The sequence below is a fragment of the Nicotiana sylvestris genome, chromosome 8 (assembly GCF_000393655.2).
Source record: "Nicotiana sylvestris chromosome 8, ASM39365v2, whole genome shotgun sequence".
Classification (NCBI taxonomy): Eukaryota; Viridiplantae; Streptophyta; class Magnoliopsida; order Solanales; family Solanaceae; genus Nicotiana; species Nicotiana sylvestris.
The window spans coordinates 154,760,090-154,774,874 of NC_091064.1; the positions used below are offsets into that span (position 1 = coordinate 154,760,090).

General features: G+C 37.5%; 1 protein-coding gene across 1 annotated transcript in view; it reads right to left on the reverse strand.

Annotated features, from left to right (window-relative positions):
• The window catches only part of LOC104222385 (protein TIC236, chloroplastic), a 45,829-nt gene extending 31,674 nt beyond the window's left edge, over positions 1–14,155 (reverse strand). Inside the window, exons 1-9 of the mRNA XM_070155093.1 lie at positions 13,862–14,155; positions 10,759–12,961; positions 10,019–10,217; positions 9,832–9,891; positions 8,383–8,487; positions 7,916–8,056; positions 7,296–7,358; positions 5,683–5,913; positions 5,522–5,605 (exon numbers count right to left, since the gene is read on the reverse strand). Of these exons, the coding sequence (XP_070011194.1) occupies positions 5,522–5,605; positions 5,683–5,913; positions 7,296–7,358; positions 7,916–8,056; positions 8,383–8,487; positions 9,832–9,891; positions 10,019–10,217; positions 10,759–12,854 (2,979 nt within the window). The 5' untranslated portion in view covers positions 12,855–12,961; positions 13,862–14,155. The remainder of the gene's footprint in view (positions 1–5,521; positions 5,606–5,682; positions 5,914–7,295; positions 7,359–7,915; positions 8,057–8,382; positions 8,488–9,831; positions 9,892–10,018; positions 10,218–10,758; positions 12,962–13,861) is intronic.
• Positions 14,156–14,785: the final 630 nt, after the last annotated feature.

The following is a 14,785-nucleotide window of genomic DNA, read 5'->3' on the forward strand; positions in this document are numbered from 1 at the left end:
CGCACCCCCTCCCTCTGCATCCATCTAGCAAGATTCTCTATGATTGTTTACACCTTTCATAAGGGTTGTTCCCTCCTTAATATAAAAAAACCTTTTTGATAAACTTTTTGCCTTTATCAAAAAGGGTTGCCTTAGGGAAACCAACCCTCTATTCTTCTGATCCAAACATCCTACCATTTTCCTTGTTCTTTCTTCTCACTCAAACTACCTACGGATAGTGTGATTAGCTCATTCATCATTGGAGGTCTGAACCTATCATGAGCATGGTCATAGTTTGTCACGAAACGTATCTCAAGTTACTTGTTTTAACTCTAAAGGTCTCGACATGTGCTTTCAACCTAGAACGTTAAGTGACTCCTCCATATCCTCAAGAGGGAGAAAGGTTTTGGCATCTAAAAACCACATTGATTATTTACATTGCATTCTTCTCTTTGTAGAAACTGCAGTGTCTTTTAATAGCAAAGGAATTGGGATAGCCGGACCATAACATGAGAAAGGGATCCTTTCTGAAACCCTCTAGGATTGATTTCCCACCTGGTACTGAAGTATCTTTCATAAAGAAGGGTTCGGGACCCAAATTCCCAACCAAGCTTCTCTCTACCACAAGTAAATCTCAGGCAAATTGGACATAGAGAAGGCATACGATCACTTAAATTGGAACTTTCTGCTGGAAACTCTGACCAAAATGGGGGCTTTGAGGATAGATGGATTAACTGGATAAAATTTTGCATCAGTACAGTAAAGTTTTCAATTCTGGTTAATGGTTCACCAGTTGGTTTCTTCCCTTCTCAGAGGGTTTGAGGCAGGGAGATCCTTTATCTCCTTTTCTCTTTATAATTGCTATGGAAGGATTGAATGATATGTTGAAAACTGCCCAATTAAACAATAGGATAAGGAGTTTTAAGGTAAATGCTAGGGCAGACAACAATTTGGCGATATCCCATCTACAATATGTTGATGACACTATTGTATTTTGTGAGGCTGACAGTGAGCAATTGAAAGTGTTAAGGACAATTTTTTTTTTCTTGTTTGAAGCTACATCTGGTTTACATATTAACTGGAACAAAAGTTTTATGTATCCAGTTAATAATGTAAGTGAGATGTATCTAGAATTCTTGGAGGTAAAATAGGGGAGCTGCCTACTGTCTATCTGGTAATGTCATTGGGGGCAAAGAGCAAATCAAAAGGGATGTGGAATGGTGTCATAGAGAAATGCGAGAAGTAGTTGACTAACTGGAAGAGTCAGTACCTATCAATGGGGGGTAGATTAACTCTGATTAACTATGTATTGGATGCTATGCCTACTTACATGATGTCCTTGTTTCCAATTCCTGTGAATGTAGTGAAGAGTATATATGCTTTAAGAAGGAACTTCTTGTGGGAAGGGAACTGTGATAAGAAGAAAATACATTTAGTCAAATGGAACTCTCTTACTATCAACAAGAAGTAGGGGTGGACATCGGTCGGTTCGGTTCGGTTGTGAATATTATAGGTTATCGGTTTATAAATATACTAAACCGATAATCGAACCGATAAGATATCGTTTATTGGGTATCGGTTAGTCGGTTAAATCCTTATCGGTTCGATTATCGGTTTACCCGATAAGAATAAAAACTATCCAAAAATTTATTATAGAAATCGTGACCATACTATTAAGAGAAAGGAATTGAATTTTTGCTCTTAAGAGAAGAGGGATTCAATTTCAACTTAGAAAATAAAACTTTCTTTGTATTTGAAAATCCCAATGAATGATCTCAATTTTCAAAACTATAAGTTAATAGGAGTAAGGGATAAGACATTCAACAATCTAATCTTACTAACTATCTCATTGCGGGCGGGCATAATTCATAGAAAAATAATAAAATCCTAATCTTGTAAATACTAAAGAATCAGTGCAACAAAAGAAACAAATAGAAAAACTAAAAATCTGAACAATTAATTCTCTAAAGTTTAAAACTAAAACTTAATTGAAAAATTAAAATGAGAAATTCAGAAAAGTTTAAAACTTACTCTAAGGATTAAGGTCAGAAGATGAAGAGTAACTACCGAGAGAATTGAGAGAATGAAGCCATAAAGTGGTTTTATATACTTAGTGGGTAAAATTATAATTTTGATAAAGCTTATTGGGCTATCGGTTAAACCGTTAATAAAATTGGGCAAACCGAGACCCGGACCGATAACCTATTAATCAAATAATATTAAACCGTTATCGAACTATTTACCCAATAACCCGATACCGATAACCCAATAACATTTTATCGGTTCGGTTTATCGGTTATACCCGATATATGCCCAGCCCTAACAAGAAGGATGGGGGTTGGGAATAAAGAATTTGAGAACTCAGACTCAAAGCTTGATGATGAAGTGGTTATGGAGATTTGCTGGAGAAGAACAATCCTTATGGAAAGAGGTGATTAGGGAAAAGTATGGTATGAATGGTAAATGGACAACCAAATCAGTGAATGGGCCTTATGGGGTTAGTCTATGGAAATCCATCAGGAATCTATGGCCTAAATTCATGAACAAAACAAGTTTCAGTGTAGGAAATGGCATAAAGATATCATTTTGGAAGGATAACTGGTTCGGGCAAGGATCTTTGAGTCAAATGTTTCCTGACATCTACATCCTCAATCAGCAACAAGAAGCAACAATAGGAGAGGTATGGAATATACAAGGGTGGAATCTTACTTACAGAAGATTATTAAATGACTGGGAGGTTGGTAGACCAACAGAGTTGTATAATGTTATAGAACAGTTCAAAGGAATTTCAAACTCTGAAGATTGTTTGAATTGGCAAGAAAATAAAATTGGGAAGTTCTCTGTTAGATCAGCTTATAAGGAATTCAACCTTTCCATGAATCAGGTTGGTTGTTGGCAATGGAAACTGATTTGGAAAGTTAAAATTCCTTATAAAGTTGTTTGCCTTACTTGGTTGTTGGCAAAGGAGGCAGTGTTAACACATGACAACCTAGTCAAGAGAGGATATCAATTATGCTCTAAATGCTACTTGTGTGGAGAGGAGACAGATATAATTAGTCATCTCTTTTTACACTGCAGGTTGACTGCTCAACTATGGAGAATTTTTATCAACGTAAGGGGTATTATGTGGACTATGCCAAGAAGAATTCTTGAAGTTCTTGCAAGCTGGAAGAACTTCAGAGTTGGTAAGGCCATCAGGCCAATCTGGAAGATGATTCCTGCGAGTATTTTTTGGTGTATATGGTCAGAAAAGAACAACAGATGTTTTGAAGGTTTATCAACTCCAAATCATTCCCTCAAGGCTAGAAGTCTTTTGTATCTTTATAGTTGGCATTACCTTTCCCCCTTAGATTCTCCTGACAACTTTTTGAACTTCGTTAGCTCCATTGTACTAGAATAGTCTTTTTGTAATTGAGCTAACAAAGTCTTTTTTGCTTCCATAACTTTTGTATTATTATACATCTTCTTGATGCCAGAATGAAATCTATCATTACTTCATCAAAAAAAAGTTCTTGCATGCTGGAATAGAGATGGTACTTTGTCCAATCAGAAGGAGAGATGGAGGATTGTCCCTGTTTGCATCTGGTGGACAATTTGGGAAGAGAGAAAGCAGAGATGTTTTGAAGACAAGTATAATCATGTCCAGATGATAAAAATGAAGTGTCTACTGTTGTTTTACTTTTGGTGTAAATGAAAACTTTTAGAAGAACACGAGTCTATTTTTGATGTTTTAGATTCCTTGCGAGAAGACCAAGGATTAGGAGTTTTTTTCCCTCTCCTATGTAATTGTGGGTGACTCCACAGTTTTGGTGTAGTCTTTCTATTAATATACAATATATTACCTTCTAAAAGAAAAGGTAAATCTCAGGCCATCAGAAAATATGCAGAGCTTAAAAGCTGCCAGTACATGATAGGTAAATGTGTAAGACCTAACAAGAGGTAATTATGTGATACTCCATACATCACATTAAGTGTGACCTAATTTGACTATCTGGAGTTCAAGAGGAAAAGATTTTGATGAGTTACTAGGTAGATATATGTTAATATAACGGTTAACAAACATAAAAGATATAAATTCTACTGATCATGATTAATGAACGGGTACAAATTTCATGTCAAATACAAATATAATATAAGTTAGGTCCTTATCATTAATTCGATGTTTGAAGTTGGAGGATGCTGCCATTCAAAGAGGTCATATACTTTAACAAAATAGGATCATAAAGTAAAAAGAGAGAGAGATCAGATGAGTGGAAGGGGCAGATAAAACACGATAACAGAAGAGTTAAGAGGCTGAAAACCTTGGGATTGCATCCACTAGTATTATCATTTTCTTTACACTTTTAAGGAGGCACCTATTACTGACAAGAAAATTGTAAAGAAAATGGAACTTGGACTTAACTCAACCATGGTAGCTCATGAGCATGAGGATTGCCTAGACTATATAAGAAGACAACAACCTACTTCCTCAACCAATATGGGAGAATCTAACATCCCATCCCCGGCAGGCCAAGGCTGGATGTCTGGAGCGTAAACAATATAACATTGGGGGGGGGGGGGGGGCATTAGGCAAACCAAGCATAAGGATGGGTTTAGATTTGCTACCATAATAAAGAAATAAATAGACCTTAGGCTTACTCAATCCCAAGAGCTAGCCCATGAAACGAGGAACGCCAAGACTATATAAAAAAACAACAGTTCATTCTCTCAATCAATATGGGACAATGATCAGATGGCCCTTTCTTCGGGCAAGCAACCAAACCAGCACATCCAATTCTAGTCCGATCAACAACTTGGAGGTATGGCTGAGTGGCTTAAGGCATTGGTTTGCTAAATAGACATACAAGAAGATTGTATCATGGATTCGAATCCCATTTCCTCCGGTACGGAAATGAAAGGGGCGGGCGAAATTACGTGAGAGAAAGAACCTCTTGATGGAGTCCGGGGGAAAGTCCCCCGGAGGACAGCTTAACCCAAACGGAGTTCTTCCTAACAACTACATCCACACTTGAATCCTACATAAATGTCCCATAAATTATGTCGCTAACCAAAAGTTTTCCATATATATATTTTTTTTCTTAATAGATTTTTCTATATAGACATCCAAGCAACACAAATTTAAGGGAAGTATACACCTATTTTGGAGCAAGGATTGGTTATCAAGGGGTAGAATCAAAAAAACCTTGTAGCACCTCCTTGACCATAAAGCTATCGCACATTTCTATCAACACCAAAACCTGCATAACCAGGTACTTATAGGATCAAAAATTGTAGAACTGATAAATGCGGACAGCCCTTAGATATTCATCTGTAGCTAGCCAAAGTTACGTGTAGCAAGTTCAGGCTAATTTTTCTGGTTTAATATTTGCACCCTAAAAAATTGAAATATTCTGGAGACAAACAACTCTCTCCTTTGGACACTTATTATCGTGTATATTTTATCTAGTGACTTGAGAATATTTTTGAACTTTTGGTTACAGAACATAGCCATATTTACTTGATTTTCAAGCCAAAGTGAATTGTCTCAGATATAAACAAGTACCTCAGGGCATATCCATGCATTTCCTGCACCACGAATTTCACCGCCATCAGTTAGGCTAGCTCTAATGCCGTACAAGTCAGCCACCTGTCCCAGACATGATGAATTCCATAGTACAGAAGTTTTACGAAAAAATTGAAATATTTATAGCTGATTTTGCTTACACAGTTGTCCGTGTTGAAAGTAAAGTTGGCTGAAATGTAGGAGAATGGAACACGATCAATTGCTGCCACTGCACCAGCCTCCTTATTACTGATCACAGCTTCATATGCGGCAGATTTAGGAAATTCATTGGCCAAATTGGCTATCTTCCTTGACACCAATGCACTCCCCACGAATATGGGAATGTCCAAGGGGCCTTGACAGTTGAATACAGCTGTAACTGAACCAGCTAACTGAGTAAATCATCAAAGGATTTTGACATCAATAAGGAGAAAGAGGCCAAGAGCAGCCCGATCACAGCGCCCTCTTAAAAGATACAAGAAATCACAGAGATCTAGAACACATTTCAAAATTTGATCACAAATGGTTGTGCAATGCCTTTCATTAAAATAGGAAAGGACCTGTAAGAATGTTTACAGTCCTTGTAACAGAATAATGAAGTACATTATTTGGAAAAAGAAACCAGGAATCAAGTCATAAATAATGAAGCTGAAGCCTGAAGGAAATTTTCCCATTAATTCTCAGTTTTCACTGACTTGGGATGCAAAAGAGTTAGTGTGTTTCAGCAAGAGGGCAGGAGACTAGTTATTTTTCATCATTTGAAGTACCTCTTACTCTTGCTCTTCATCAAAGTAGAGCAGAGGTTCAGTCAAAATTGTCTTTTGATAAAAAAGTAACATTTCATTAAATAAAACACAACGAAGTGTTGCACCTGTCTAAACGAAGCGCATACTATGAAATCCAACCAGTAACTTAAAATAATTCTTTCCCTCAATACAATTTCACACCCTGTTAAAATTCCTTGGAATAGGAGAAACATTCTGATATAGAAAGGTCTATCATTAGATTCCTTCTGCCATGGCACATTAAGCTTAAAGCTACTCTATAGCACATTTTTCAGTTAAGTCTGCAACACTAAAAGCACATCCCTGACAGATGATAGTTTTTCAGATTATTACCAAATATACTATCAACAAAGACAGAACATCTTTGTCAAAGCACTTTGGATCTTTATAACACCCGAGCCCCAAGATGACTTACTGCCTTATTCAAAACACTTGAGATACTTATATAGAGGGGACATAAATGGTTCTTTTTAAGGCAATAATTTTGATAAATATAGCCATCAGAAATGGCTAAAACTACAGTTTATTTAAACAAAAGATATAAATGTGGAGCTACATGTTACTCTTTGTTTGCAAAGAACAAAGAGTATGCATTCATTTTTATTTTTTTTTGGGTATTCATAACTTAGGGAAAAGCTGTGAAATTTACTTTATTTGCTGCTAGCTACTAGAGTAGATATTTATTTGGATGAGAGGCAAAAGAAGATCAATCTCTTGTTCAGATAATGAAGTTTGGAACAGGAAGGGGATCATAATTTATACCTATGCAACCAAGATACGAGGGTTACTAGCCCAACGCTATTAAATGTAAATTTATGCGTACAATAGATCCTTGTGGTCCGGTCCGGCTATTCCCCGGACCCCGCGCATAGCGGGAGCTTAATGCCGGTGGGCTGCCCTTTTTTAATTGGAGGCAAAAATAAACCTAGAGTTGCAGGGCTCAAGATAGATGAAAATATGTAGCCAAGGGAAGGTGAATAGAAACAAACCGGAAACAATAGAGGCTTCATCTTGAATGTTTTCATTAAGGCATTCACTTCAACAGATGGAACCTGAAAAAAGTGTCCATACCAAATCAGAATTATATGAATGAGAAATTTATTTGGCAGAAGAGAAGAGAAAGACCACCAGACAGGCAATACCACCTTCCACATTCCCATCACAACTGTTTCAAACACTTATTGGTAGTGCTTCTAAAACTAAGACAAACAACATTTAAGAGTGTCACATGACTGCTAGGAAAAGAATATCTTCTGCTGTAATGTATTGATACATAAAATAAGCTACTTCGAAGATTTCATGAGGCAAATTTAAATATGTTAAGCAATGGTGATCAAAGATCAAATGATTTCTAGTAGAAATTAATAAATCTACTTTAAATTTCATATGGCAACTTAAATTATGTTAAGCAATGTTGACAAAGATCAAAAGAATTCTAATTAAATGATTTCTGCATCTTGATTTGAGTTCAAATTCGTTTCTGCTACCACTTACGCAAATAGGATGCAACCATTCAAGTTACTATGAATACATAACCCAATGTGGATAGCAGCGGACTGCAGCCCAAGAATGTTGTATAACTAGTAGCTATTTACTTCATATAGTATACCTGACACATGAGATGGAATTCTCCTTCCTCTGGATTGATGCCAAAATCTCCAGAAGCTTCTAAAGGAACATCACCAAACCAACCACTAGTATTATGCAAGAATATACGTTGAGCGCGAAAACATAAACTGGCAGACATGTCCTACATAAGAGAAGGAAAGAGATGAAAATGCATAAGGGCATCAACCATCATACTTTTCAGATGGGCCGTCAACACACTTAACCACGCTTATGTCTTAGAGCATGTAGGACTATGAAAAAATCGCCATTTCTATAAAGCTACTCAAGAACAAAAATGTCTACACAATTCACAAGTTAAGAGAAGCAAATAACTAAAAGTACTTCCACTACTTGTAAGTTTAATAGCAGACAACTCAATACAAGTAATAGACAAATAAATATATGAACTGTTAAAGAGATCATAAAAAACTGTTTGGTTCCCGACTCCAATGCCGAAAGATAGCTTACCCAAAACCCAGAAGGAGCATCATATATTTGAAATGCCAACCCTGTGACATCAAGCTGCCCATGAAGATTTGGAAAACTTTCCCCCTTATCCATGCACATGTGCACCTATCAACAAATGATAGCAAACTCAAAATCAAAGTAATTGATCAGCCATAAAATTAGTCAACATATACGATCTTCCACAGAGGATAATGTCAACCATATCCAAGGATAACATACAAAAGGAAATATACATATTACAAATAAGCGCACACACAAATATTTGGATCTGATAAAAGAAATCACCAAAAGCAACCCTGATACACACAGTCAGAATTTAGCTTTATGAATGATAACACGAGGAATTCAGGACAACAGTATGCATCCAGCTTTAGTTTTATGGGATACGTGAACTATGGATCCAGCTTTAGTTTAGCACAAAAAAAGTTTCACTCCTATCACAATGGTCAAGGGCAAAAGGATTGTGCGTTAGGATAGTGTTAACTAATCTCCGACGTTCATTACTGGACCCTTTTTACTACATTTACTGTGACATGAGAGAAGAGGTTGGAAGAGCATCAAAACAAATGTCTTACATCTATGTGCTTTTATAGATACTTTAAACAGTATACACAATTCATTCTTTCAATGGTACAGCAACACATATTTAAACACGTCATTGATGTGATTAGTTCCAATCTAACCAACTACAACAACAACAACAACAACAACAAACCCAGTGTATTCCCATAAATGAGACCTGGGCAGGGTAGTGTGTAGGCAGATCTTACCCCTACCTTATAGAGATAGAGAGGTTGTTTCCGATAGACCCTTGGCTCAAGGAACAGTGGAGATAAAGCAACAAGTAGCAAGCAATAGTAACAACAATGTATTATGGTAACGGCGAGAATGACACATGAAATAATAATAAAGAACCATGAATAAGATAATACAAAATAGTCCTAGCTCTACTGGTAAGCCTAGGAGGAACACACTACTATCTGTCAACCTACAACCTCAATCCTCGACCTCCACACCTTTTTATCGTGGGTCATATCCTCGGTAAGCTGGAGCAATGACATGTCTTGCCTAACTACCTTTCTCCAATACTTCTTAGGCCTACCCCTTCCCTTCCTCAAACCCGCTATGGAAAAGCTCTCACACCTCCTGACCGGAGCATCTATGTCTCTCCTCTTCACATGCCCTAACCATCTCAGCCTCGATTCCCAGCAACTTGTCCTCCACAGATACCACTACTACCTTGTCCCTAGTAATTTCATTCCTAATCCTGTCATTCCTGGTATGTTCACTCATCCATCTCAACATCCTCATTCGGGTTACTTTTCTGGACATGGGACTTCCAATCTAACCAACTAAACTAACATAATCAACTCATCTTGCAATTGAGATGACATAATGTGTTAACAAACTGAAAAATGTTTACAGGACACATTCAGAGTTAGGGAATACCTCGCCACTAGCTCTTCCTTTGGACCATGTGATTGGAATTTCCAAAATTCTCTCGAAAAGCTGCATCCGAGATAACGAACAATACATGACACATAAAACAGTAAGAAAACAAGCATTATTGCAGCAGCCTCCTGTGGACTAGGGTCTTCAAATTTTACAAATCAAGTAACATGGCAGTGCACCTTACCGGAACAAAGAGGTTCACAATCTTCAAATTTGCATGCCATTTCTGCTCAGTCATATCAACATAAACATCTGTTGATAACCAACCACCATTGTCAGATCTGACGTCCGAACGCCACATCTTACAATTACCATTTAGTTGTACGTGCACCCGTCCATAGTGGTTTTGAAACTTGACATGCCCCGTGACATTTTCCATCTCTCTATAAACACAGACAAAGATAATACTGAATGCATAGACCAGCATGAAATAAACCTAAGAACGAGAAAAAAGATTGCCATTAAGATAACTCCAGTAGCAGATCATTCTCAACAAACAAAAAATTAATAACTCCAGTAGCAGAGCATGCACACATCAAGAATGTATCTCCCATCACCACAGCATTCAACAAGACCAATTGGAATTTATCACTAAGCTAGCCACTCAAAAAAAAAAAAAAAAAAAAAACAGGTAAGAAAATAGATATTTAATATTCCCATTAACAACAAAAGAAACGCTGTCCATGACAAATCAAAACAGATGAGGATGTTAAAATCCCTATCAAACCAACTATACTGGGTGGAGCACGAGAGAGAGAGAAAGAGAGAGCGAGTAGGACGGAAACTATTTTTTTGATTGGTAAGAGTAGGACGGAAAATATTAAAAGGAAGAATTTCAAAATTAAAAGGAGTTTTCACAAGAATTATTGTTTTGGGCAGGATTCAAAACCTTTAACCAGGAGTTTTAGCTGTTTTGAAGCTTACCTTGGCTCTGTATCACCATAGGCAAGCAGCATCAATGAGCCCCCACTGAAATGTACAGAATCCAGAATTAGTGGAACCATCTTTTCAACACTAGAGACATGTTTTCCGTCATCACCATCAACAAGTTCAGCAACAATATCCTCCACTCTTGGACTCATCTCAAACTTCAGCCTTTCCATAGGCTTTACAATTGAATTAGCCCCGAGCTGACCTAGATTCTTCACAAAAGAATACAAAGCTGACTTTGGGCTCCAGGACTGTAGAGTTTTTGATGGATGCTGCAGAGGTAATGGCTCAAGCAAAGTAAATCCAGAACCACTAGAGGCATTGCCGTGTCGAATATCTGAAATCCCCCAATAAGACTGTTGTACCTGCTCCTCAAATCGATGTGAATCATCTCTGCTATTGGCACCCCTATTTATGATATCAGCTGCAATTTCTTCACTACTTTCTCCATGCCTGTCAGCTGTTCTATCCCCCATGTTGGCGGAGGATAATTTTTCACTGAGACTTAAAGCTTTACAAAGTCTAACCAAAGTAAAAAGAAATGGATCACGTAGAACAGCTAAACCATCAATGCAATCACTACCGCATTTCTCTACAGGCAAAGGATATGTTCCCAACATTTTTTGACACATATCAAGCTGGCATGTTTCTACTTTGTCAGAAATTCCTTCACTTGAAGAACCACAATCGAACACGTTACGTTTGGCATTGCTGGTAAATAAGTTCCCCTCAGAATTATCTACAGGGTTTACAACTTCTTCAGATATTGTTGGTGAAGAAACAGAGGGTGAGGTATCACCCTCGCTTTTGACAGGAAAAATTGCAGGATTTGCAACATCATAAGCCTCAGATGGCAGACAACTGACACCAAGATTTGCATTTGATGGGCCCTTGAAATACAAACAGGCTGCTGATGCACTACGCTCAAGAATTCTTCTTCTAGCTGCGATACCAGCTGCAGATAAATCTCTCCCATTAGCCTTCTTGAATCGTTGTCTTAGCGCTTCTGGTATGATTTTAGACCAAAACCTAGTCCCAGAAGGTGGAACTTTTGCACCAAATGTTTTCTCTAAATCTGCGTGCTTCAAATCATACTCCCCTCCTGCATCCATGTGATGCTGATCTCTCCAGTGCAGTTTCTCATCCATACAAAAGAAGGACTCTGAAGTTACTATCCTCGCAAGAGTAGTTGCAGCGTTCTTTGAGAAGTCATCATCTAATAGAAAAGAATTTCCTTCAGGAAGAAGATAACCCTTCTCAGCTGCTTCCCTTGCTGCAACATCTCTCTCCCTGGCCCAACGAGTAGCTGCTTCCTCTCTGGCAATCCTCCTAATTTTTGTCCGCAAATCAATACCTTCCTCATCTGACAAACGGCTTAGCGGACTGCCTTCAGAAAAGGGCAGTCCAAGCCATGTATAGTTTTGCTTTTGCACTACCAGAATACTTGGATTTGACAAGACCGCATCAACCACAATCTTTCCCCTACTCAGACTCGAAAAAGGACGAATTCGCAGCTTAACAGTTGGTAATTCACCACAGGAGAACTCTTCACTATGAGAACCAAAAGAGCATGACTCTAATGTAATACTTAAAGGTGATATTCTTCGGACCCTACCAAAATCAAGTTCACGCTGAACATATTCACTCAATAATGCACAAACAGAAGGCAAAAGCTTTGCTTCAATGTAACTCTTTGCTTTCAACTGGCCATACCATAGAAGTAAGCACACCCCAGATATTACAGCACCAAAGATTGAACATCGGACAAAGAATAACCCTTCTTCCCAAACTGGAACTAGTGACTTCACCAAGCCTTTACTTCGAGCTAATGGCTCTCTCACGGAGCACATTAATGAGCCACTTCTCAGTGCAAAACTCTTCCATAATAGCTCCACGTTTCTGCCACAAGAATGTGTAAATTTGACCCCTTGAGTTATCCAGTCTCCTTTCTTTGAACATCTACAGTTGTAAACACCTCTTCTTGATGATCTTACTCCACTAATAAAATTTCCGCTTTTCCTTCTGTTAAGGTTGCATTGAAGCGGAAGCCCAAGAAAGGGGCTATGAAGCTTAGCATGCGTTATCTCCATATTATGAGTCTTCACTTGATATTCAACATAATTGCAGGGGACCAAGAGCCTACTCTTAGTCCCCCTAAAAGCTTCAAGCTACAAACCAGTTCCCAAACATTCAAAGCCTGGTTAAGCATAAAAGAGGATTAACACTTTTCATCACTAAATGCATAAGTATCAATATTTAATAATTCATGAGGAGACCAACTTCACTAGCTAAAATCCATGGTAAAGAATTACGAAAAGATTTTAAAAAAAAGCCTGCATCCAATCCCATTCTAATTGACCTAGGTTGATTTCCAGGGAATTTATGAAGAAATGGAGCTTGGGTCAAACTCAACCTCAAAGGCTAACTCTGTTCAAGACTATATAAGGAGGCAGATAATCCCTCCCACACATGCCCAGGAATGGGCATCTGGAGCGTGGACAATATAAGATGGCAGCCCAACATCGGGTAAACCAAGAATTGGGGTAGGTCTGGCTCTAATACCATGTGAAGAAATAGACCTTGGGCTAACTCAACCCCAAAGCTAGCTTCGGGATTGATTCCAGCTCAAGGTCCATTTCTTATCATAATTTAAAACTAAGATGTCATTGATTTTTTTCTTTTTATATTCTTGTAGCTACACATAAGTTTTGTAGCTATGTATTTATTGAATTTCGTATGAAAGAGTTTAAAATGTGAAAAATAGAAAGCTGGTTGAGAAGTGGTCATCAAATTTTAAAAATGACACAATATAGTACTCCTATTTCTTTACATTACGCCAACTTGTTTAAGGGGAAAAAACTTGTCAGTTTAGGATAGTTCATAAACTTTGAGCAGATAAAATCAAAATTAGGTCAATCAAAATCGGAGAAAGATAGAATACAAATTTTATTCACACAGCCTCTTTACTGAACAACAATGTTTCAAGCTATGAGCTTACTGAAAATGGCTTATCAATATTAAGAGTTTCACAATTCAGAAAACAGAAAATGAAACAGTGTATACAAAATTAACATGAGTTCAAGGAGTTGAGTCTTACTGTGTATAAGCACATAAAATATGTAGTAAAGAACTTTACTGAGGCAAATTCAATGAGGGCAGAATCAAAAACAGGAAACTCTTTGTTTGCTATTTTTCAAACTATTTTGATGAATCTTGAGATTGCGTGTGGCTATCGTTTTTTTTCAGTACGCAGAAGGAAAAAAAAAAAAGAGTGTTCCAGGAAAGCGTGGGGCGGGGATTTGATTAATTGCTTTGGCTCGCTTGGTCAGTTCCGAAAGGAATGATATTGCAGATTGCACTGCAAGTCCTTTGAACTATTTCGAAATGTGCCATCTAGTCCTAAAACGATCAATTTACTTCTCAGGTTTCGTTTTTGTTCCTCTTGTACCTCGTTCTTTAACAAGTACTAAAGAAACATTACTCTCTTTCCGTTTACTTTAGAGGTGCTCAAAATCGAACCGAAATTGAAAAAATCTAAGCTTAATGGTTTATTGGTATCGGGTTAATGGTTTAACGGACAGGGAATGAATTGAATTTTTTTTATTAACGACTTATCGGTTTGGGGAATTATTGAATTTTCTTAACGGATAATCCATTAACCCGTTAAGAATATATATAAAAAAATTTATTTTTATTCATATATATTAAATAATCAAAAACCCTTTGCAGTACTCTATCTTTAACGCCTAAATAATCAGAAATTCTAACGCCTAAATTTCAACCAGCAGCCACATTACTCAATCTCGTCGATAGAGTACTGTTGAAGCTTGTAGTTTCCAGCTAAGTGGATCCATTCCATCTACAGCTCGATATTATCTTCCAATTTTGCAAGAGCTATCTTATCTTTTTGTCTTTTTCTACTGATAGCAAACCATTTACTCCAACAATCTCTTGTACGTATTTTACTCCAACAAGATTATATGCATTGACTTTAGGTAGCATCTTGAACTTATGCGAAAAT